At 40.3% G+C, this 24680-nt stretch overlaps 1 protein-coding gene across 5 annotated transcripts in view; it reads right to left on the bottom strand.

The window, feature by feature from the left end:
- CHD1L (chromodomain helicase DNA binding protein 1 like) overlaps nt 1-24680 on the bottom strand; it is a 53109-nt gene that overhangs the window by 6255 nt on the left and 22174 nt on the right. Inside the window, exons 8-19 of one of the 5 annotated variants that reach the window (XM_019021344.4) lie at nt 23410-23565; nt 21984-22076; nt 20628-20724; nt 18502-18575; nt 17224-17334; nt 14036-14150; nt 13247-13400; nt 9285-9450; nt 4977-5125; nt 3994-4157; nt 2976-3181; nt 1747-1845 (exon numbers count right to left, since the gene is read on the bottom strand). In XM_019021344.4, the coding sequence (XP_018876889.2) occupies nt 1747-1845; nt 2976-3181; nt 3994-4157; nt 4977-5125; nt 9285-9450; nt 13247-13400; nt 14036-14150; nt 17224-17334; nt 18502-18575; nt 20628-20724; nt 21984-22076; nt 23410-23565 (1584 nt within the window). Of the gene's footprint in view, nt 1-1746; nt 1846-2975; nt 3182-3993; nt 4158-4976; nt 5126-9284; nt 9484-13246; nt 13401-14035; nt 14151-17223; nt 17335-18501; nt 18576-20627; nt 20725-21983; nt 22077-23409; nt 23566-24680 lie in introns of those variants that run through there. The other 4 variants (XM_055357172.2, XM_055357174.2, XM_055357202.2 and 1 more) reach the window with 4 other exon arrangements.

Raw genomic sequence — 24680 nt, 5'->3', positions numbered from 1 at the left:
AAAGTGCTCCAAGGTGAGCATCCTTGGGTCAAATGCATGGCCTTTTCCCAATTCATCCTCACTTCAGTGTCTAATACCATGAACTTCTTTGCTTTCTTGACATACTTTCCTCCCTTGTACCTCAAAATACCACACAAGGTTCCCTAATTTTCTGACAATTCCTTCTGTCAGAAATTCCATCTTCTTGCCTCAAGTCCTAAGTAGAGGTGTTTTCCAGGTCTGTTCTCTGCCTCTCATTTCTCCATCCTCTCTCCCACATGATTTCAAACACAGACTCCAAACAGGGACTCCTCAATCTGCACCTCCAGCTCTGACCTTCCCTCGGTTTTGCTTTGCCAACTGCCCAATCAGCATCTAGATCGGGATTGACTATTTCAACACACATTAAACCCTTCTTTCAGTAACTTGTTTTACTAGAAAAAGTAGTAATTCTAAGTTCTTATATCTCTTTCCACCATAAAGAACTGGGCAGAATTAGGAAAAAACAATATCTAAGGAATCTGGAGGGCCCTTCTCTATCAGACAAGGTCCTTCAATCTCCAGAAAATCACCACAATAATAATTTTATTCTTCTTGCCACTTTGTTATTTCTGGATGTAAAAGGAGGTGCCTTTTTCCCTTCTCTGTGCCAAACGACAATATTGTTCAGGCTTCTAAGTTCCCCTGGCACCAAACAGCTTTATTTCTGTCTCCAGGGAGTGTTATACCCAAGGTTGTGCTGACCTCTTAACACATCTTCATTCCACTCAGCACCAAACCCGAGTTCTTGTCAGCATTTTAATGCTATGTCCAATTTCTCTCCCATAGGTCTTTTTCTTGAGACAGTCTTGCTCAGTCACCCAGGCTGAAGTGCAATGGCATGATCTCCGCTCATTGCAACCTCCACCTCCCAGGTTCAAGTGATTCTTCAGCTTCAGCCTCCTGAGTAGCTGGGATTACAGGCATGTGCTACCATGCCTGGCTAATATTGTATTTTTTTGTAGAGACAGGGCTTTGCCATATTGGTGAGGCTCGTTTTGAATTCGTTGCCTCGTCTCGGCCTTCCAAAGTGCTGGGATCACAGCTGTGAGCCACCACGCCCGGCTTCCCATAGATCTTTGATATTTTCATGACATATTCCTTCATGTTTATTCCAATAGTTCTCTTTTTTCTTTTATGAGACAGGGTCTTACTCTCACTCAGGCTGTAGTACAGTGGTGTAATCACAGCTCACTGCAACCTCAACCTCTTAGGCTCAAGTGATCCTCCCACCTCAGCCTCCTGAGTAGCTGGAACTACAGGCATGCACCACCACATCCAGCCAATTTTTAAATTTTTGGTAGAGACAGGATCTCACTATGTTGCCCAAGCTGGTCTCAAACTCCTGGCCTCAAGCAATCCTCCTGCCTCAGCCTCCCAAAGTCTGGGATTACAGGCATGGGCCACTGTGTCCAGCCCATTCCAATACTTTAACATGTATGCAGGGATCAACATTTTTCAGAATACACACATTTATTATGCTTACTACAGTTCTATGAAGTAGGCAGAACAAGTATTATTCACAAATCACAGATGAGGAAACAGGTACAGAAAAGGTAATGGAATGCCTCGAAGTCACAGAACAAGTAGCTAATTTATGACAGAATTCAGTTCCCAACCAGTTATTCTAATTCCTTATCTAGTGCTGTGTAACCCTCACGATACAGTCTTAGATGTCCTCTTCTCTCTTATTCCACCCTTAACCTTTCCCTCTGCTTTGCTTCTTACCTTTCATTTTCCCAGCCAGCTCATATATTCTTCTTGGCTCAGCGGATCGCTTTTCCAGAGCTGTAAATAAACCACCTCTGCCCCAGCGGCCAGAGTCATCTGTTTGAAGAAAGAGAAAATTTTCATCTATAGGAGGTGAAGTCCAGTGCACAATTTAGAAAAACAAAGGCACACAAAAGGGACTTGTGGAAGAATGATTTTTCAAAGGGAAGAAACAAAATATCTTATCTCCTAGGAATATCACAGGTTGGACTTCCCAAATATGTTTATGTTTTCTGGAAGATATAGCTGGGGCCATGATAACAGGAAAGCATCTCAAAAATTAGGGTTCTCAATGAGCAAAATCTCTGTGGTGCATCTGTGATTCCTGGGAAATGACTGCGGAAGGACGGAGAGTAGATGGAACATTACAGAGTGAGTAGAAGCAATGGTTATGCAACAGCACATAGGCAAGGTTATGAAACAGTACACAGGAAAGGTTAAGTGACTTATTCAAGCTGGTACTAACAAAGCTGCTTAGTATCTTAGCATTTATAGTCATTCATTCACACTACAAACGTTTGGTAGCATGTATTACGCATAAGGCATCGTTCTAGGCACCACAGTCACAGCAGCGAACAAGAAAAGAACCCCTGCTGCCATAAGTATATTTTTTAATGCAATGCAACAGTCAAACAAATACATAGGTAATGTGTCAGGTGGGACAGGTGTGATAAAGGAAAATATGGGAGAAGGGACAGAGAATAACAGGGGGGATGGGGCCTGTTTTATATGAGGTAATCACAGAAGACCTCTCTGAGAAACAGACATTTGAACAACACTTGATATGGTTATTTGGGAAGAAAGGGTTTTAGGCAGATGAAGTAAAAAGTACAAAGGTCAAGCAACGGAACAAGCTTGAAGTTTTGCTTTTTCTCAAAGGATTTGTTTGTCTTATCAATGTTGCTTCATTTCACCCTCTTAAAAACCTTGTGCAGAGGATAAGGCAGATATTGTCCCATCATATAGATAAGGAAGTTGAAGTTGAAAGGTTGGGTAACTAAACCAGGTAAATGAGAAAGCCAAGAGTGAAATGATTCTGGAATATCTCCTGACTCTAAAATTCACACTTTTTTGACTGTACACTACTACACTGGGACCACCACCCCAGTCCCAGTGCCCCATCCTCCCCAGTTCTTGGCACCATAAGGACTGAGGCCCCCATCCCCAGCCCATACCACTTCTCGTACCTACGCAGTGCACAATGAGAGCATCCTCGGCCCCAGCCTGAGGGTGGGTGACATCACCACTAACGTACTTGAGGGAGGTAGCATCTGGGTCTTGGTAATCCAGCTCAGCAGAGCTCTCATCTTCCCCATTCTCAAGGTCCTCTGGCTCGCTCTCCTCAGAGGGCAGGCAGAAGGACTGGTAATTGTTGGATTCCCACCAGGCCATCCTTTAGCAGGCCAGAGACAAAAGGAAATTAACCCAGACAATCACAATTTCCCTTGGAGCACATTTTATGCTGCTGTTCACAAACAATATCTGCCAAGTGGAAATGCAATTAGAAACTCACCCTGATTGAAGTTTTCTACTTATTTGTAAATAAACAAGTCTTACTGATTAGGCTAACTGCTTCCTGACTACAATTCAATAATGAGCACTCACTGAATGTTCCTGTTTTTTAAGACTAAAAGAGATTGTTGAAGTAAATTACTCTTTGTCAGATAGCTACAATAAAATCTTAAAATCTGGTTTTGGCCGGGCATGGTAGCTCACTCCTGTAATCCCAGCACTTTGGAGGTCAAGGCAGAAAGACAGCTTGGGCCCAGGATCTTGAGACCAGCCTGGGCAACACCGTGAAACTCTGTCTCTACAAATAATAAAAAAAATTAGCCAGGCATGGTGGCACACACCTGTGTTCCCAGCTACTAGGGAGGTTATAGTGGGTAGATCACTGAGCATGGGAAGTTGAGGCTGCATGAGCTGTGCCCATACCACTGTACTCCAGCCTGGGTGACAGAGCAAGAACCCATCTCAAAAGAAAAAAGAAAACAATTCTGGTTTTAATGGAAAGCATCTTCCCTGCCTTATACACTGAGACTTTTCACTTACATACAGGAAATGTTTTCAGAAAGTATTCTGTTACCAATAGGATCCAACTTAAAATGAATTTTCTGTATTTTAAAAGTGATATTCAACTGTGGTCTCACTATACAATAGTGACTCCTTCAACTGTGGCCGCCAGCTTGGTTAATGCAGACATACTTTTTCTTATGTTCAGCCTCTTCCTTTTGCCTCTTCTTCTCCTCTATGAGTCTCCTTCTCTTGGCAGCTGCTTCTTGTCTTTTTTTCTGTCTGTCCTCCAGCTCTTCTGGACTCAGAACCCGCTTCCTTTTGGTAGATCCCTCCACAAGGCCTGGGATGAGAACCTAGAGGAAGAACAAGATCCATCACCAGGGTCAAGAAGAGTCCTCCCCGAATTCCATTATCCCTAACACACACTGTACGGAAGCAACATGCTTAATATTCCACAGAACACTGCATCTCCACACACCCTGCATGGTGGGAACTGGAGGCAAAGCACTTGGAGGCACTGTTCATACTACACAGGCACAGTGACCAGGATACCATGCTGTAAACTCAGCCATAGCATTGGCATGGTTGAAACAGTCATTTTGATTCATTTCATTAGGAATAAGTTACTTCAGAAAAGTAACTTTTTTCCTTGACTAAAAGCATACCCTGCAGGATGCCACTTCAGCCATTTTTAATGGAACTCTTCCTGCAATGTATTATATAGTTTTTTTAAGATTGTATTTCAACATCATGATTATCTTAGTGATAGCTAGCATTTAATGACCACATGTTAACTGCCAAACACTGTGAACACTATATATATCATTTATGATTGCCATTCTCTCTTCTTGTCATAGGGTCATCATTACCAACAGCAGGATATTGTATTTTGGTATAATATAGGAATGCCTTTAGGGGTGACTTGGATGGACAAGGCTGCTTTCACCTGTATGACATCGTACAATATATTCTCTCCTTTATGTTTTTCATGCTGACTTTTTTACATAGTTTTTATACTAGGGTATAGTTAATTATATTAACATTTCAGCAAACACATACTTATTTCTTGACAAATTATCCTAAGAGAACAAAACGATGCCAGCATCATTTTTTTGTTTGTTTTAGAATGAGAGTTTGGAAGAACAACTTTTAAATAAATTAACAGTTCTTACACTGCCTCTATTTCGGAGTGATCGGCCCTCTTGACTAGTTTTCTCCAAAAGGGTTTTCTGAAGGTTTACCAGTTGTTCAAATGATTTTCTGTCTTCCTTACTGGGCTCTTTAGAATAATCTTTACCTTCAAATAAGTACATATGATTTTCTAACAACATAAAACACAAAGAGAGAAATGTTAGATACCAAGGAAAAATAGATTAATGCTATTCAAATCAATAACAAAAGTAGACAAGAGAACAGCCTATATTCTAAATGGGCTAAGTCCATATGAAGGTATTTCATTTCCCATCCCACTGACACTGAAGAATGTGGGTTCTACATGGGGATCCCAGGTGTTTACTTTTCCAAGGGGACAGCATGGCTTAAAACCCTTTGGTTCATCCCTAGATGGTCTGTGAATCTCTGCTGGATTCTTCCATTCATTCCTCATTCATTTATTCCCAACTATCCCTCAGCACAAATCTCACTGACATTAAGATCATCTAATAAAATCCATACTTTTTATTCCAAACACACTTTTAATATTCAGTTTGGCAAATCTATGAGAAAATGAAGAATCACAAAAATAATCCCTTGGATTTACAATATTCTTTACAGATCTCATCAAGCATCTTCATCATGATCCTCACCACAATCCTGGTATAACTAATCCTACTTTTGAAAAGGAAAACTGAGGCTTAGGCAGAAATTAAGGGACTCTGTAATTCTCACTGGAAGAGGCAGGATTTTCTGATTCTAAGGCCAGTGTGCTCTTTTCAGTATATAATTGTGTCTCTAGAAGGGTGGAGAGATTAACAGGCTAGCAAATAATAATTGTGGTAATAACAATAACAATGAAGACAATAGTGTCATCTTGAATAGCACTTCATGCTATCAGATCACTTTCACAACTATAATCGTGTCTGATTTTTCCAACTGTGTAAAAGAGTAAAGTAGGCATTAATAGGACCATTTTACAGATAAGAACAGAAAGGCTCAATGAGGTTGAGTGATCTGCCAAGATCATGAATCAAGTGATTAAGAAAAGTCAGGACCAGCCAAGACTAGCAACCGCAGATAGGTAAGTAAGATAATGATTGAATAGGGAAGCATATTTAGTAGCACATGTTACCAAATAATGTATTTTCACAATATTTGTGAAATCTGCTATAAGTATGTTTTCCCTAGAGAGTATGAAAGCAAAACATTTTCATTCTCAAGAGATCAATCGCTTCACACTTGTACCCAAATCTAACCAGCTGTAATTCTAATTGGCATTTGCTAATTAAATCAGCAGGGGGCTTTCAATGAGGCACTCTATCAACAAGTAGAAAAAAATAGAGCTGAGAAATGTCAAATATGATCAACATATGTAGCTTCATACTGCATGCAATTCTCAACTTCCAAACATGCTTTTTAAAAAAACCGTGGCATTTAAGTTAAAGCAACCCTGTCTTTAATTCTGATTGGGGCCACATTAATTACGAGTCTTTCCTATCCACTTATATTCTTTGTAATCATACTCCCTATTTTCACTCTGCCATCACAAGCCTAGACCCGCATCTCTATCCTACCAGGAGAATCATTTACCACAGAGCGGACCTATATCCATTCATCGAAGAGAAAATTCCAAAGTGTAATACAACTGGGGATTTTTTCTGACAGTTGGACTGTCTAAAAAAAGTAAAATTATTTTAGGCAGTTGGATTGACTGAGAAATATAATAATCTTTCTGGAAAACAGTGTGACTTTATTTTGTTCTAGTAAACGTTAGGAAAATAAGCTGAAATTATCTAGATCAGTACAGAACTGAGTGTGTTGCTACTTAATATAATCAATTATAACTTAAAAATATGATCACATGCATCTATTTCTTCTCTCACTTGAAACCACAAAGTGACAGTTAAAGGAATTTTTAAAAAGACCTATGAGGCAATGGTGGATGAAAAAGTTCAAGAACCTTTTGGAAAATGCAAAGTTGCTGGAGGGATAATGACAGATTAAGAAGAGACATGGAAACAAAACACAGGTGCCTAGCCAAGGGCTCATTAGGAGTCTAGAGACCCTCTCAATCCCCCAAGAGCTTAGGACTTACAAGTACAGAGTACTGCAAAGGGGGGAATTGAGAGAAGATCTGCACCCCAAAGAGCAGGAGTGCCATGAGCCCTTGACTCACCCCGCCTTTTCAGTTTCAGCAACCAGGTGAACTCCATTCTCACCTCTCCCAGGGAAAATACTAGAAGATTGGTCTCTGGAGAAAATGGGTTGCCCAGTGAAAAGACATCAAATATGGATCAGGGACGGTGCCCTCCACGTAAAAGCTGACTCACCAACCAGGAATAAGGCCCCAGGGCCCATGCCAGAGCTGCCCTCAGCTTTGTGGCACTTCATCAGCACGTGTGATCAGACAGCCAGGGAATACCAGACGGTTGGGGAAACTATCGATGAGAACAAGAGATCCCCAAACAAATTTTCCTTTTTAGAAAAAGAGGTACCATGGTGACTATAGCTAATGATGACATATTGTATTCCTGAGAAATACTAGGAGAGTGGATGTTAAGTGTTCTCACCACAAATATATAACTATATGAAGTGATGTATGTTCATTAGCTAGATTTAATGATTCCACAATGTATATGTGCTTCAAGAAATCATGTTGTACATGATAAATACAATTTTATCTGCCAATTTCAATAAACAAATAAATTTTTTTTTTAAAGAAGGAGAAGTAAAAGTCAATGCAATGGGAAGAGAAATACTTTTTAAAAGGATATAATATTCTCCCTGGAATACATATTAAAAAGCCATAATAAATGTCCCCAGAGAAGACAGTATGTCCTTGAAATGAGAACAGAGTTACAATTAAAACAATAAGCAGAGAACAAGAAAGAGTTCTTGAAGAATACAAGCAAGGTATTTTTATAAAGAATTTTAAAGATAAAACGTAAGAAAAGTCAAAAAGCAGTTTCCTGTAAAACAATGCCAGCTGCCCAAATTCCAACTTTTCCACCTATCCCACAAAAACTATACAGATCAACAAGGACAACAAAACCACCCCAATCCATGCCTACTACATTAGGAGTCAGAAAATACTACACACTTCAACTTACGGAAGTTAAGAGAAATGAACCCCCAAAACCAGCTGAGCCAGCTCCAAAGCCCACACTAGAGTAGACAGGCAGAGACTAGACTATGCAGTGGAGAGGGCAGGAGGGTTCCAGAAAGGTCAGACAGATAAAAGTTACCCACAAAAGACAGTCACATTCCAAGTGGGAAGATAATGAGGATAGGTCTGAGTGGATCAGAGCAGTGGCTACTAAGGAACTGAACAGAAGGGAAGGTATGAAAATACATGCAGCCAGGAATTAGGGAAGGCATTGCTTCTGGCAGGGAGAGAGAGACAACTTAGAAGTGGGAAGACATCCTTTGACAAGTTTGTGGCACAGAGAGAAAGCGAGCGATGGAAATTCACGGTCCTATAGAAACAAAAGAGAACTGCAAAACCAGAAATCATGCCACTACCACTACCCAAAATAAAAAGGAGCTACCATCTAGTGAAGAAACAGCACTATTCTGTATAATTAAAAGAAAGTACTGGTGAATTAAGAAGCCTAGTAAGACTCCCAAACCTCTCACCCCACTCCATATTGAATCTCTGCTGCAGCTGGTACAGAAAAATAAGTCATTTCAAAATAACTACAAGATGCCAGGGAATACCTTTACAAAGCTACCATGTGAAAAATTACTTCAAATCGGAAATTTAAATGCTCAGAAAAGAAAAGAACAAAATGACAAATGCTGACCAAATTCAGGAAAGAGAATGAAGAGAAAGACAAAACCATCTCCTACATCTCATGGATTATGGAAATTAAATGGAAAAAGCACATGACAAAGTCCGCACTGTTGATGAACGCAAAGTAAATGCTTAATGTTAGCTGCAATTTTAAAAACAAGTAATTCTACTGTTTAGAAGAGGAATCACTACGTGCAAAGCATCACACCAAGGATGGTAGGCTTTACTAATAAACAAAGAGGAAGATGTTTCCAACCAAGGGAAAAAAGGTACAAATTCAAAGCCTTAAGATTGATACTATCACAAACATTAATACTATGATTTTGGTTCACAGTTCAGCTACAAGGGAAGAGCCACACAAATTTCCAGTTAGTTTGGGTATCAAGCAAGTCTTAAACAGTGTGCCCAAGATGACAATAGGGTAAGGTAGTAAAAAGATGCCCCAGAGAGCAGCATCCAAAACTTTCCATGGGGACGTGAGCTCTAGCTTGGGGTGGTTGTGCCATTTGCTCTGCTCTAACCTCCAACTTACTTCCTTCCTCTTGATCTCTGCTCCCTCCTTCTGCTGCAGGCAAGGCATCAGAGACCCACTGGCCATCTTTTGTTTCTCCCAGGATGGACTCCAGGTCTATTTCATCCATGGTGCTCCCCTCAGAGGCCAGCAGTTTATCCAAACCAAATTTGAGTATCTCACTCAACTTGAATAGAGGAACAAAAAAGTCCAGCAAGTTCTCATGAAAAGAAACATTAGGATATCAGTGATTGGCTAAGTGGATTAACGACACCAGGCACAGTCCTTCTCTAATGAACAGGCAGCCTTTCTGCTCTCCCCATCATAGATAGTAACAGCCAGGGCCATTTAATAGTTGGATGATGGGTAAGCAGAGAGGTGGTAAATGATTATCAGAGGTATTTACTTTGACAATTCTGCATAAAAACAAAACAAAAAAAGTATAAGCCTCCAATTTTTTTGAAGAATAATAGTAATTTCCTGCATTTTCTACACCTCTCACTGACTTTTTCATAAGCATTCCCAGCAGCCACTTGAGATCAGAGACCCTGTTAGCTACTTTCCAACCTCTCCACTGCCAGACTCCTTAGAAAGGGAAGGCTACACTAGGAACTTTAGCTCTATCATGAACTGACTCCTTTTCTTTGGCAATTTGTTTTCTTAACACAGTGGTCTATCGAAACCACCTTTGCAAAGATCAGTAACAACTTCTGACCACCAGACCCGAAGGCCTTTTCTCAGTTTGAATTTTTCTGGATGTTCCTCTGGCATTGCACTATCCTGCTTCTCTTCTCTCATCCCTCTCTGGAGTACTCTCAGCCTATTCCCTATGGCTGTAGGAACCATGCAGAAAGCATAGATAATTTTTTCTGGCTTTCACTTGCTACTTCCAACTTTGCACCTCCGTAAGCACTAATTCTGAGATCCTGACCCAAGGTGGATTCAAACCTTGGGCCCTTGTTCTCATCTTGCCCTTTTAGACTGGGTTAATTATCTCCAGATCGTCTATTTTGTGAGTAACTTGGAAATGTTAAGGTATTCTGTAACAGCTTGAAGAAACAATAGACAGCTCACTTAAGCATGAATGTACCTAGATATATTATATTTACCCTCCATACACATAACCAGGATGACTGGCTTTGGCAGCTGGTACCAAGAGTAGTAGGAAGCCAACTGTTTATGATAAGAATTAGTCCATACTGGGACCCTCCCTTTCACCCCCTTGTACTTATGCTCACCTCCTGGCTCTCCCTTGTTATTGCTCACTTGCAATGTGTCTTAGTCATTAAGAAAATTACATGTGTTTTTATGAGAAGCTGTATATTACAGTAATTAAGGGCATGTGCTCGGAGGTTAGAGAGTGCTTGTATTGGAATCCTAAATCTGAATAACCTTGGGCAAATTACTTAAGATGGGGATAAAGATAGTGTCTATCTCATCCTGCTGTTATTCTTATTTACTGAAACAACTGGAAAAGAGCACCTCAGACAACACTCAGCACACAGTATCCAATAAGTGTTCACTACACCTGCATCTGCCTGCCTGTTTCTACTGTGTCCTCCCTGCAGGATAAAAAACCTGTTTCCTTCTTTCAGGACTTCAGAACTCCATACCTACTGCTTAGATTTACCAAATCAGAACCACATCTTTTACTTTTGGTTTCTTGGTATTTAAAAAAAAAAAAAAATCCCCCGGGTGCAGTGGCTCATGCCTGTAATCCCAGCACTTTAGGAGGCCGAGGCGGACGGATCACAAGGTCAGGAGATCAAGACCATTCTGGCCAACATGGTGAAACCCCGTCTCTACTAAAAATGCAAAAATTAGTTAGGCATGGTGGTGCGCGCCTGTAGTCCCAGCTACTCAGGAGGCTGAGGCAGGAGAATTGCTTGAACCCGGGAGGCAGAGGTTGCAGTGAGCTGAGATCACGCCACTGCACTCCAGCGTGGCAACAGAGCGAGACTCCGTCTCAAAAAAACAAAACAAAACAAAACAAAAAAAACAAAAAAAAACAAAAAAACAAAAACAAAAATCCCCTGCTTTCTTTTTAGACAAGGGCTTTGGGTTATCACCTTTGCTTTTGGCCACCACAAATAACTCATAGCATCTGGATGGAGAAGAGATAAATCAGACATTAGAGTCAGAAAGTAACTTTCTGATAACCATGACCTGGGCAAGAAGTCCAACAGAGTCGCTCTCAGCCAGCAGTCCATGTTCCCACTCGTTTGTGGCCCCATGGGGTGGAGGTATGTCTACATCTTTCACAGTGATGTGTCCAGCAGCCCACATCACAAGATACCCCTCACTGGACCCCTGGAACTCCCTCCACTGGGAGAGTGCAAACAACCTATGACATCCTTCCTCCTCTAACAAGAGAACACGGGCCTTCTGAGGCTCTGTCATTTACCCCTTCACTATGCCCAGCAGTGACCTTCTCTCTCTTAAGGTTCTATGGATAATTTTTCTGTGGAAAACTGCATTTAAGGGTATCTACAGCGTACCTCTACCTCTCTCTCAAGCTTTCATCTCACATTTATAATTGTCTCTTAGTGTGAAAACAAAATGTACAGCCTGCCCTAGCACGATTATGGTTAATTAAGCATGCATGTGACACAGTCAGCAACACAAGGAAAGTCAGAAAAAGAAAAAAGCCACACTTACCCCCTAAGATAAACAAAGAACAAACAAATAAAACCCAGTGTTACTCTTTCTAGTTCTAGTCCCAAAATTAATAAAACCTTGAGCCTTTCCTGTAATTACTAACTCCCTAACAAAAACAACAGGATCCCTGTCTTTTGCAACACTGATATGTAAAGATATGCACTGGCCTTTGCAGATATGGTAACCATGTGAGAAAACTGCTGTTTTCTCAGACTAATTACAAACTTAGTAACTCTGCTTCTAATATTGTGTCACTTTTTCTCTCTTAAACACTTATGTTTTTTGATGGACTAGTCCTTTCCAATCCTAGTCCATCTTGCAAACTTTTACAAATAAAATTCTTTCCTTTTGTCTGAGTCTGCCTCTAACAATAGTTTGTTTATATTGTATTTTTACTGCACACTCTGACTAAAGCCTAAATTCTCTTTATCTTCCTAAAACTCTGCCCTACTTCCTATTTTCCTTTCTTCTCTCCTCATCATAGGGGCCTAAAACCTCACAGCCATCTTTGAATTTTCTATCTCCCTACTGTTGAGACCCAGCTCTAAACAGTAGCCAACTCCTGTCCTTCCTTCTTTTGCAATGTCTCTCATACCAGACTCTCCCACTGATGCTGCCCTTGACAGACATTTATTACCCCCTTCATACCTGCATCTTTCTAGTATCCTAGGAGTTGGTCTCTTTGCATCCAGCCCCTCATCCTTAGGGCAAAAACAAAGCATCCAGGAAATGTTATGAGTTCTAATTTTAACCCAAGGGCTGCTACAGTGTAACTCTAAGTCCTCTTCCAAAAGAGAGCTCCAAAATCTTCCAATCCAGTGTCTGTCTCCCATCCAGTACTCCCTTCTTTAAATAAATTACCTCTAGTTCTTTCACCCATTTTTTCTAAGGCACAATTATGAATTCCTGATCTCATTCGCCCTCTTCTGAGTATGAAGTAATGTAAGTCACTGATCAAAGGGTCTGGGATTAAGGTGGAAGTACAGAATTAATTGTTATTGAGTTCTTTATTTTAACTAATTCTCTTAACAGCCCTCTGAGCTAACCTGTGGTGTCTTTATTTTTAGAAATGCAAAAAGAGTAGATCTAAGAAGTTAAGAAAGCTGCTCAAACCCAAACAGCCAAGAAGTGATGAGGCTTGGATCTAATCCTTACTTCCTACAGACCCTGCACACAGCCAGCACTGTGGCAGGTGTGAGGGAGGCCAAGGAACAAATGTGTAGCTGGGGAGAGTGTGTGGTGAGTGCTGGTTCTTTTCATTTACATTCTCCTCCACAAAGGGTATTGGTATATTCCAAAGTGAAGAACAATATATCATATCATACCTGGAGGTCAGCATCGGCAGCGGGTTTCTGGGCTCCCAGAGTAAAATGGCCTCCTTCTATGATCATGTTGGTGAGCTGCAGTTTGGAGGCTGCTTTCCTATAGACTATTTCTTCCACAGTGTCTCGACCAATCAGCCGAATAACTTTAACAGACCTTGACATAAGTCAAACAAGGGTAGTGTGCTATAAGGGTGTGCAAAGCTGGGCAAAAGTATGCAAGGTAAATACATCTAAAAGCAAACAAAACCAAATACCATATTCAGGGTACAATGAAAGGGAGATTGGTTCATTTGGTCCTGAGCACTTGTTAGAGAAAACTCGCCTGAAATTCTCTCTGAACCATTCCAGACAGTCAAAGAAAGAATGATGGGGTAACCATGACTGGGATTCCTTATCTGTAGCCAAGGAAAATATCTGGAAGATCAAATTATCCTCAGATCAAAGGGCAACATCTATCTTTCTTTTTTTTTTTTTTAGCTTAGCTCCATAGCCCCATAACCCCATTTTTTAACGGAGTCAGACCCTAACTCAAGAAGGATGAGTTAAATGACTTCTAAAGTTTCCTTCTAATCCTTTCACAGTTTGATTTCACTCTTTCTAATAAAGTCAGTCTGGACTGATAATGTGACCCACCCAATACTACCCTAGGAGTCAACAGCACAGATGGGCTAAAACCTGGTGGTCTCTCGGCTCCCAGTGTGGGACTGTCACCAGAACTATATTCTTCACCTTTCTCACAACCCAGAACTGCTGCTGTGCAAGCCAAGGAAGCAGAAAAAAATCACTTACTTGTTTTGGCCAATTCGATGAGCCCTGGCAGCTGCTTGCAAGTCATTCTGAGGATTAAAGTCACTGTCAACAAAAATCACAGTATCTGCTGCTGTTAAGTTCATGCCAACTCCACCTGAAAACAATGCAAAAAGGAACGTAATCCGCAGCACAAAGACGAGGAGCTAGAAAATAAGCACAAAGCTAGAGTGGGTCAGACTGATAAACTGAAATCAGTCAAAACAATTGGCTTCATCCTTCAAATGGACCCACACCCCTAACTCCAAAGCCTTGTTCTAGCGGTGAGAAGTGCTACCTGACCTCTTATTGCCTGATGGGAAAATTTTTATTACTGAGTGGAACAGAATGAGCGGAGCAGGGGCAAGTGGCCAAGGTGGATACTTAAGTCAGTGCCATGGAGCCACTTTATCTCTTCTGCTTAAAAACCTTGATTAGATTTTGATTAGAGTAGTCTGAGGAAAAGGACACATGCTCTTTCAGAAAACAGATCTAAATATGAGAGGTCTGCAGTGTGCACTGTCAAGAGAAGAGTGCTGAATGTCGCTTGCAAGTTACAACTAGGTAGCAAGATCTCTGATAAAAAGTTAATGAGAAGAGTGGATGATATTTTACTCCTGAGCAGAGTGGGAAACCTCCTCCCTCTGATTAGAGAAAACTCCAGTGAGTCTTTTTTGTACTGGTTTCCACCTTAATCAAAAAGAAAGTAACAAAACCAACGGCAAGACAAGAACACTCTGTCATTTACTCTGAGTGTTCTGAGGCTTGCTCAGAACACTCTTGCTGGTCTTTCTTCAGTGCTGCAGGAAGAGAGCTGAGGAGGTACCTTGAGTTACAGGAATTAATTAAGAGAACCGTGAAGGTACATTGCAGCCTTCTCTTTGATTAATGTGAAAACAAGTACAAAACAGACTCCCTCTTGCCAGGGTCGTTAGAGCTGGTTGCTGAAACAAGCAAGCCTGAAAGGGCTTGTTCCGTGAACCTGAATTAAGGACTAACTTTTAAGAAGGACTACTGACCATAAGCTGGATCTCCAGACAAATCAGGCAGGAATATTCTAATTAAAGTCTTCATATCAAGTTGAAGTTGGAACAAGGAGGTAATCATGACCGATTACTGAGAGATGCTAAATTATACCTAATAATAATGATAATGACACTTACGCTGTGCTTACTACTTGCCAGGCATTATTCCAAGCACTCTCTCTATATTAACTCCTTTAACCCTCACAACAACCCTGTCGGGAAGTTGAGTAGTTGCTACGATTTTCCCCACTTTATAGATGTTGAAAGGGAGGGTAAGGGACTTCTCTGAAGTTGCAAGCCTAGAAGGTGAAAGAGCCAGGATTCATTCCCTTGCAGTCTTGGTCCAGAGCCCGTGCTTTTATCCACTATACTATAATACTTTTCAGGTGCTTATTTCATTTTAAAATGTGTTCCATAAAATTATCTTCTTGAATTCATGTTGTCTAAGTGCAGCTCTTCACTGAGGGGTGAGATTTTTATAAATAAGCCACACCCACATACATGAATAGGAACATATTCATGAGCTATCACTGCCATCTGGTGGCAACATGACTCATCACAGAAATATTTGAAATTTGGAAGGAAACCTGTTAAATAAATGAAAATACTGCAAAACTACAACAAAACTGTGACAGCAAACACAACAGTGTTTGGAAAAGACTAATGTCCAGGACTGCTTCAGCTCCCAGATCTACTCTGAGTCCTCCAAGGAGATTAACTGAAAAGCAGAGATCTCTTTTTTCCTAATTTTAGACATTTCAAACATAATGCTGCTCTCTGAATATGAGGATGATGAAATCATTAAAGCATAAATAAAACTGTTTTCCCGGCAGTGATGATGCACTGCCTGATCCTTTCAGTTTCTTCTGAGACTAACCCTGAGGCAACTGATCACATGAGAAAATGGCTGAGATTCCATGTGCAGTCTATGATCTTGGAAGAGTGAGGCCAAATGAATCTTATGTTATTAATTTTATTAGGGAGATAAACACAGGTGAAATAATCTCCTTATAATCAAAAATTATATCTAACAATTCTTTCATATACCCTTATAGCAGTAGGCATTTAGAAAGCTTTCTAAATAAGACTGAACTCTCTTTTTAGAAAAATGTCAATCTGTCTTTAATAGAGGACACACATCTCTTTCATGTTCCTGCATGTACTCCATCAAGATTTATGTCTACAAAAATAAGGTAATGAAACTAGGATCCTATGAGTTGAAAACTAAGGTCAGCTTGCTCCAGGACCTGAGAAAAATTTCTTAGGCTGGAATGTAGTGGTGCAATCTTGGCTCACTGCAACCTCTGCCTCCTGGATTCCAGCGGTTCTCCTGCCTCAGCCTCCGTAGTAGTTGGGATTACAGGCACGCACCACCACATCCAGCTAAGTTTTGTATTTTTTTAAGTAGAGACGGGGTTTCACCATGTTGGCCAGGCTGGTCTCAAACTCCTCACCTCCAGTGATCCACCCACCTCAGCCTCCCAAAGTGCTGGGATTACAGGCATGGGCCACCGTGCTGGCTTTTTTTTTTTTTTTTTTTTTTTTGAGACACCACAATGACTTAGAGAATCATTTCATCTCCAAGAGCTGATTTCAAATTATGTAACAGTAAATGAAAGCACTCTGTAACTGGTAAAGCATTACAAATGTCATAATATTCATGATTTAAATCATATATGGACGATGTCATAAATAATTCTAAAAAGTTGGTATTTTCAACATAATCACATTTTTTAACAACTAGATTTTTGTTAAGCTTTTCAGCACTATTCCAGAAATACTTATAGAGGAAGGACAACTAGTAGACAAGCTGTTACCTTATTTCCCAAATTCACGGTTGGGAAGAAGAGCTACTTCCACTGAATGTAAATGAAACATTCCACAAAATCACATAAATCTTTCAGGACATTCCCAGGTCAATGGTCAAAGCAGATTAGAATTACTTTCCAATAACCCCAGGTTTCAGCCTTACTTCTTTGCTGAGATGACAGTTTGGACAGGCTGGATAGAAAAGAGCACCATGCTTGATGTCCAGTACCTTGTTTTACATTCAATAGTAACCTCACCTTTCAGAGAATTAAGGAAAAAAGTGTACTAACCGATGGGATGTAATAGTACTCTATTATCCCTCATTTGTCTGTTTCCATCAATGCCTTTGCAGCCTACCTGCCCTAGTACTCAGGAGAAAAACGAAAATGGGCTGCTGTCCAAAGTTCTTAATGGCCAAGTGTCTCTCTTCTCCTCTCACAGAACCATCCACACGCTCATAGCTGTAGCCTTTACAGAGAGGAAGAAAAACAGAAATCTTAACCCTTTTCAAGTAGTCTTTGGGGAATAAAAAATTAAGCCCAAAACCAAAGGCCAATTTTGTCCCTTTCCATATACAGGCACAGCCCTACTTTAAGCAAATCCCAAAGGGAAAAATGTAAATTAACAGGGACAATTATCATTTTACAAAATAACTCACCATAACATACTCCTCTGGATTTTTTAAATATATGCAGTTGAAGTCTTTGGCACTTATGAAGTTAATACTCAGTTTTGACTATTCTCAAGCAACCCTGAGCATCTATCCTGTGTGATAGTTTCAACTTTGCTGAGATGTAATTCTTACGTAAACAGAAGACAAGTGCTTGGAGGCAGGTGAGTGAGCCCCTTCTAACAGTCCAGCAATCTGCCTTTCAATGAGGCTTTAGAGTTCGCCACTTGCCTCCATGCATCCGTGTGTGGAAGGGGAGCTACAAGATCAGGCTGTTTATGCATCTGGGGACCCCTCAATGGCCAGTGGCATGTGCCAACGGCATTTCTGCAAGTGTCCACTGGACCAGGTATACTGCAGAACTCAGACACCTGGTCTGAACTACTTTTTTAAATTGTAAGGTCTGGAGCTGTTCAACATTGGGCTCAAGATCAACTCATGTTAGAGCCTTTTCTCATCATCTCACACAAATCTTATTACATATTAAACAGAATTCCCAGGTAATAACCTACATTCTTTATTGTCTATGCAGAAAAAGTTGCTCTTACTTTTCCCCTGGCTTATTTGTTATCTCTATAATTTCAATATTCACCTTTTCACTGATCATGAGTAAGTGCTCAACTGTTGAGGTGAATGTTACAAGACGCTAAAAGCTCTAGTCACTGAAACTTTATCACACATTTTCAAAAACATTTCCACGATATTTGCTCCAGGGCCCACAATTTTAAATCATGTAACTGATGGGAACGTGGGTGTTTATTTCTGCCCACGTGCCTCTTCTCTGCTGTCCATCCTTGCCTTCACACACTCTCCTCTTGCCTTACTTTTGATTTTTTGGTTCTGAATAATGTTCTCACCCTGCTTTCCTTTGTAATATTCTCATATCCCATATTATTCTTCATGGACCTATCTGGACTGTTAAGTCTAACAGAGCCTTAGGTAATGTAGTGGCCAAAAGGTGTCACCTCTGTAATCCATATAGTCTTGGAGAATATCCAACATCTGGGTCATCTGGGAGAAAAGTAAAACCCGATGGCCCCTGGCAAGAAAAAGAAAAGGAAACACTGCCAAGTCTAGTGGTATTTAAGGTCAATTTCCCTCAGGCAAAATTTACCAAACAATAAATGTTTATAAATAAATACCAAAGTAGAAATATAAATGTCATATGATTTATAGACTGCCTCAGAAACTCCAAATGCTTTCTATGAGAATACACCTCCACAGGTAGCTGTATCCCTCAGAGCAGTCATCCTCAAACTAGAGTGGAGATTATTCCCAGGGGACGTGTCAATGCAACAGGGGATATAAGCCCTAGAATAAACAAGGTGCCTCTTTCTGGAATGTCAGTTTACTCAATGGAAAGAAATATAAGCTTTCATTTTAGTAGCAAAATAAATACAGATATGTGAAGAGTAAAATGCAAAATTCAAATACACACAAAAAAAAAAAGAAAAGAAAAACTGGAGACTCTGAAGAAAGCCTGTGGTCAGTCATCTACAGCTATTCCCTGTTTGGGGGTGTAAAGTCACTATCCTCTCATCTACAGCTATATGGGTTGAAGAGTCTGAGAAGCATTACTTTAGAGAAGCAAGGGGTAAGTGATGTCTCATCTTCCATAACACATGAGAAAATTTTTGTATAGCGAGAGGAGGGAAGAAAGGAGGCGGCAAAATGATGGAGTAAGTCAAGAACAAAGTCAAGCCTAGAGTCCCTTGTTACTGGCTGTTATTTTAAATTTGCATAAACAAAGAAGCACAGCACTGTCAAAACAATATTCTCATTATAAAAACTTATTTAATCTGAGCTTGCAACAAGCGTTAGAGGAAAAATTATGGGGAACTCTTTCAAGATTCAAGCCCCAAATGGGTAGAGAAAGCAACGAACCTGAAAACCTCAATTCTAATCTCATTTCTGCCATTTGTTGGCTGTGTGACCTTGGGCAAGTCATATAACCTTTCTGGGTCTGTGAAATAAAAAACTAGCCAGAAGGCATTTATAGGTCCTTCTCCAACTCTAACATACTTATGGCAGATATACGAGAACCAATGAAATACAGTAAGACATGAAATTATTTAACTTGCACATTCCTAAAGTTGAGCAATTTTGCCAAATCTGAAGTTTTAGATTAGTTCAGGCCATACCTAAGACAGTCATTCCAAAGGGATAATTTTGAAACCCATGGGAATCTGGGCTTTTCCTAGACTCCTCTAGAAAGAGAGAACTCTAGTGACTAGGAGGATTAGGTATAAGCTGAACACATGGCTGTTGAACACTAACTGAACCTGGTCTTTTTTTTTTTTTGAGATGGAGCCTCGCTCTGTCACCAGGCTGGAGTGCAGTGGCATGATCTCGGCTCACTGCAACCTCTGCCTCTCGGGTTCCAGTGATTCTCCTGCCTCAGCCTCCCGAGTAGCTGGGACTACAGGCGCCTGCCACCACACCCAGCTAACTTTTGCATTTTTAGTAGAGACAGGGTTTCACCATGTTGGCCAAGATGGTCTCGATCTCTTGACCTCATGATCCGCCCACCTCAGCCTCCCAAAGTATTGGGATTACAGGCGCGAGCCACAGTGCCTGGCTCTGAACCTCGTCTTCTAATGCGCAACTCATGTCCCTGAGAAAGAGTCCTTCAAGTTCCCCTTGAGTTTAAATCAAACCCCACAGATTAACAAAAATGAATGTTTACTGAGCCTTCATTATGTGTCAATTCAATGCCAAGTTACTAGCAGGCAACTATAAAAGAAATGCTCAGTGTTGTCTCTGTCCTTGTAGAGACAAACAATATATAGTTGGAGTGATAACGGTAAACATAAACACCAGTTAACCAGACAGCAGATTACGGCAGCACATTGCCAAGTGCTGGATTACGATTATAAGTGCTGTACAAATTCAGGAAACGAAAGTATGATTGTGGAAGGGGTGGGGTGGGATAGAATGGGATGGGAGTGTAGTCACAGAGAAGGCAGAAGCTGAATCAGTGTTAAGAAAAAAAAAGAAAACTAGAATTGGCCTGAACAACTCAGTGAGTTCCTCAATAGTCAGGTTTTAACAGTCATTAGCTCAGAGTAGCAAATGTGAACCTACCACCTACCCAGAATACAGGATTGCTAGTAGCTTATCCAGCAGGTGAAGCTTCCCACTAGCCTCAATCAGGTGGTCTCCAACTTCAAAAGGCTCCGGCTCCACACCTAGAAAAGAAAGAACCCACTCCCAGTAATGTGCCCTCAGTAAGGGCAGAAGCCAGTAGCTAGGCTACAGGAAGAGAAGCCAAAAGCTCCTCATATAAGTAGTTGTTTGCATGATGATCTCAGTCCTGCTTAACACCAATTACACAGCCTAGCACATCCAACAAGCCTAATAAACATCTGTGTAAGGAATAAAACCACTCTTCAGGAAACTGAGACAGAACAAGATGCTAAAGGTCAAGGAGACCCAAAACTGAAATCGAGACTCACTCTATAAAATAAGTCAAAATGGCAGTCAGAATAACCTGGAGGACTTCTTTCAAAACCTATGTGTTCCCAACACCCCCTCCTCTTAAAGTTCTCATATGCACCTACTTGAGATTTTGTGCAATCTTTAAACAGGTCGTAGCACTATTTGGCAGAGATTCCCTTAAAATGACTGCAGCAAGCCCTCTGTACTGATCCTATCTAGAGTCTCCATGGCCACAGGAGTGCTTGCTCCAAGGGCTACCAATCAGGGAATCAAAAAAGCCCCAGTCTGAAGAAGAACAAAAACACCACACATCAAAATTCCTAGGATGCAGCTAAAGCGGTGCCCAGGGGAAAATTTACTGAGGTCTGTATGATGAAGGGGAAGCAACAAAGGAGACTGAGAAGGAGCAGATGGAGAAGAGAAAGTATATCCCAGAAGCTGAGGGACAAAAGTGCTTCAAGAAAGAAGTGATTAGCTGTGCCAAAGGCTTCTGAGAGGGTAACTGAAATGTGAACTAACAAATAACCATTGGTTGGGCAACAGGGAGATCATTAGTGAACCTGCAATAGCGGTGAGGAAAGGCTGACTGAGTCAATTCAAGACAATGGGAAATCTAATCACGAAGAAATGATTTTTAAGAACCCAGATTATCATGCATTCCACAAAACCACTGGTCTTGACTCTTCATGTAATGAAAGAAAAAAAACGCTGAAGAATGTTTCTAGATTATAGAAGAATAAAGAGACATGGCAAATGCAATGCAGGGTCTGCAGGATCTAGGACTGGATAGTGGATTTAACAAAAAAAGAAAAACATAGCCAGAAGGGATATTACCGGGACAACTGAAGATATCTGAACATGAATATATGACTTAATACCAATACAGAGAAATTGAGAATAAACAAAGTAGACAAAGTAAGTATATGCAATTATTTTGAAGAATTTTGTTATGATTTGGCCACAGAAACATTACCAAAGAATAATGTGGGGGGAAAAGGCACTGTCTCACCATCAAACAAATATGGGTGATCCACACACTTTCGAAGCTGGGACAAAATGTTCTGTAGTTTAACTTTCTTCGCCGTCTCATTTTCAAATGCATCTGAAATTTTAAAAAAAGAGAGAGACAGAAAGAGATGGCCTACTGAACAAAACAGAAACCAAAACCCTGAGTTTTTACAAGTAACCTTAATCATTTCAATTATATTCTTTGAACCTATACTAACCTCCCAAATTTCACTGAATTGTATTGAGAACTAACAGCATGTTCACATAAAATTTTCTCAACCATTTTGTTTTAAGAAAGACCCTCAACTATAAATTGAACTCAGAAGTACTCTGTTACTCTTTTGCAAATTCTAAATTTTCTTTAACTGTTGTTGTGGAGTCAAGGGACAAAAAAGTGCAATTTGAGAAATTATTTCACTATCTTTCCCTTGTCACTTCCAGTTCCTCCCAGTGAATTTGATTCAACAAAAAAGTTTTGCACTCTCTTAAATACAGCAGTTCCCCCTTACCCATGGGGAATGTGTTCCAAAACCCCCAGTGGATATCGGAAACCATGGATAGTACCAAACCCTGTATGTATGCTGTGTTTTTTCCCATACATACATATGATAAAGTTTAATTTGGCACAGTAAAATATTAACGTCTCATAATAAAATACAACAATTATAACAATATACTATTCACAATGTCACAGACAGAAGATTTGTTCTTAGCAATCTCAGCATATAATTGTTTTTCATTTTTTTATTGAGAACTTTAACCTTTTTTGCTTAAAGGAAGCACTTTATGGCTTCTTTAGAATATCCAAAATGCAGGCATCACTACTCTTGTGCTTTGGGGCCATTTTTAAGTAAAATAAAGGTCAGTTGAAAAAAAGCACTGTGATACCATGACTATTGGACTGATGACAGAGCAGGCTACTAACGCTGATGGCGTGGATACGCAGAACAAAAGGAGGATTCATGTCCTGGGTGGAACAGAGTGAGATTTCATCATGCTACTAACAACAGAGTTTGATTTAAAATTTATGAATTATTTTTGGAATCTTCATTTAATATTTTCAGACTGCAGTTCAGTGCAGAACTGAAACCCTGGAAAGCAAAACTGCGAATGAGGGTGGACTACCGTATCTGACAGAGTGGGAGGATGAAAGACATGACTGGGACACCTGGAAGTGTTTGCTTAATTACAGGCACTAAGAAAAACTGAGTGAGGGGAGAAAAGGAAATTTCACAACTGCAACAACCAAGGCTGTTACCTTTAAGATGCTCTGCCACAGTCCCACTGTAGCCGACCAGAATTATTCAGAATACAAAATTCCATCCCATATTCTTGGGATCATACAAATGAGTGTGATTATAAAATATTTTACTACCTGAAATCACATCCTCATTTAGTTTCTAAATGGACAAGTGCCCTCTGATTACCTAGGTCTTTCATCAAAATGGCCTTGTAGTATTTCTTCTGCAATGCTGACATGCCATGGTATATCACTACTTCTGTCTTCCTGGGAAGCTCTGTAGCTACCTCAGCTTTCACTCGCCTCAGCAGAAATGGCTGCAAGAGTTTGTGCAGTTCACCTGCTACATAAGAAAAAAAAATACAAGAAGTGTGGGACAAAAGTAGAACCAAGGCAATGAACCCTAGAGAACTTAAAGAAATTTATTTTTGTTTCTTCACGCTTATTTTGCATTCTAGGCCAGTATGGTCATTTTTTTATAGTATTTCTTCCTTCATTGGGATCATCTTTTTTCTGGAATCATGACTTGTTCTTAGCCCAAGAACGAGGAACACTCAAATAACTTCTTATCTCATTTGCACAAAGCTGTTTTGTTTCCAGAATATTTTTGCGTTTAATCTCATTGATCAGCATAACAGCTTAGAAATTTCAAGTGAGGAATACTGTCCCCATTTTTATAGCTAAGTTAAGTGAGGCTCAGAAATTAGGCAACTTATCCAAAGTCACACAGCTGGATGTGAATGTGGCCAGCATTCAAATTTGGCTCTTTGACTTAAAATCCCTTCTTTCCCCAGATGTCTTGAATTTCAAAAATTATTCTAAATTAGAATTATACTACCTGTAGGATTGCCAGATACGCAAATGGAAATACAGATGCCCAGTTAAACTTGAATTTCAAATAAATAATGAACAACTTTTTAACACAAGTGTGTCCCATGTAATACAAGTATGTCATGCATTTGACTAGAAGTCTTATATTTTGTCAGGTAACCCAAAACATGGGAGTAATCAGAGCAGGTTCACCAGGTAACCTTCAGTCTATGGTCTGGAGATTTTTGCTATGAGAAGCCCCCTCAAACTCATACTTACCCAACACATACAAACTCACTAGTTGGCATACCTCCCACCTGTTTTGAAAAATCATCCCAGGATAATATCACAGGGATAGATGGATAATCCTACAACACAGAGGGGCAAAGATACAAGAACAGAAGACTACAACTCTTGGCTGTATGAATGAGGAAGGGTTCCCATCCCAGAATTCTGGTTTTGGTGCAGCATTAAAAGAAATACCAGTGCTGTAGTATGCTGAACAGTAGTTTGGGACTACAGCACCCACATTCTTTTCTCCCTCAGGAAGTGACTTATAAAGTTAACAAAGCCTTTATAGAAATTACAAGTTGGAAAAAAAAGTCTGCAAATCAGCAGGCACTTTCTATTTCTTCCAAAAATGAACTA

This window comes from Gorilla gorilla, chromosome 1 (genome assembly GCF_029281585.2).
Source record: "Gorilla gorilla gorilla isolate KB3781 chromosome 1, NHGRI_mGorGor1-v2.1_pri, whole genome shotgun sequence".
NCBI lineage: Eukaryota > Metazoa > Chordata > Mammalia > Primates > Hominidae > Gorilla > Gorilla gorilla.
The sequence above is the reverse complement of the archived record's forward strand: the minus strand, read 5'-3'. Positions and strand labels throughout refer to the sequence as shown.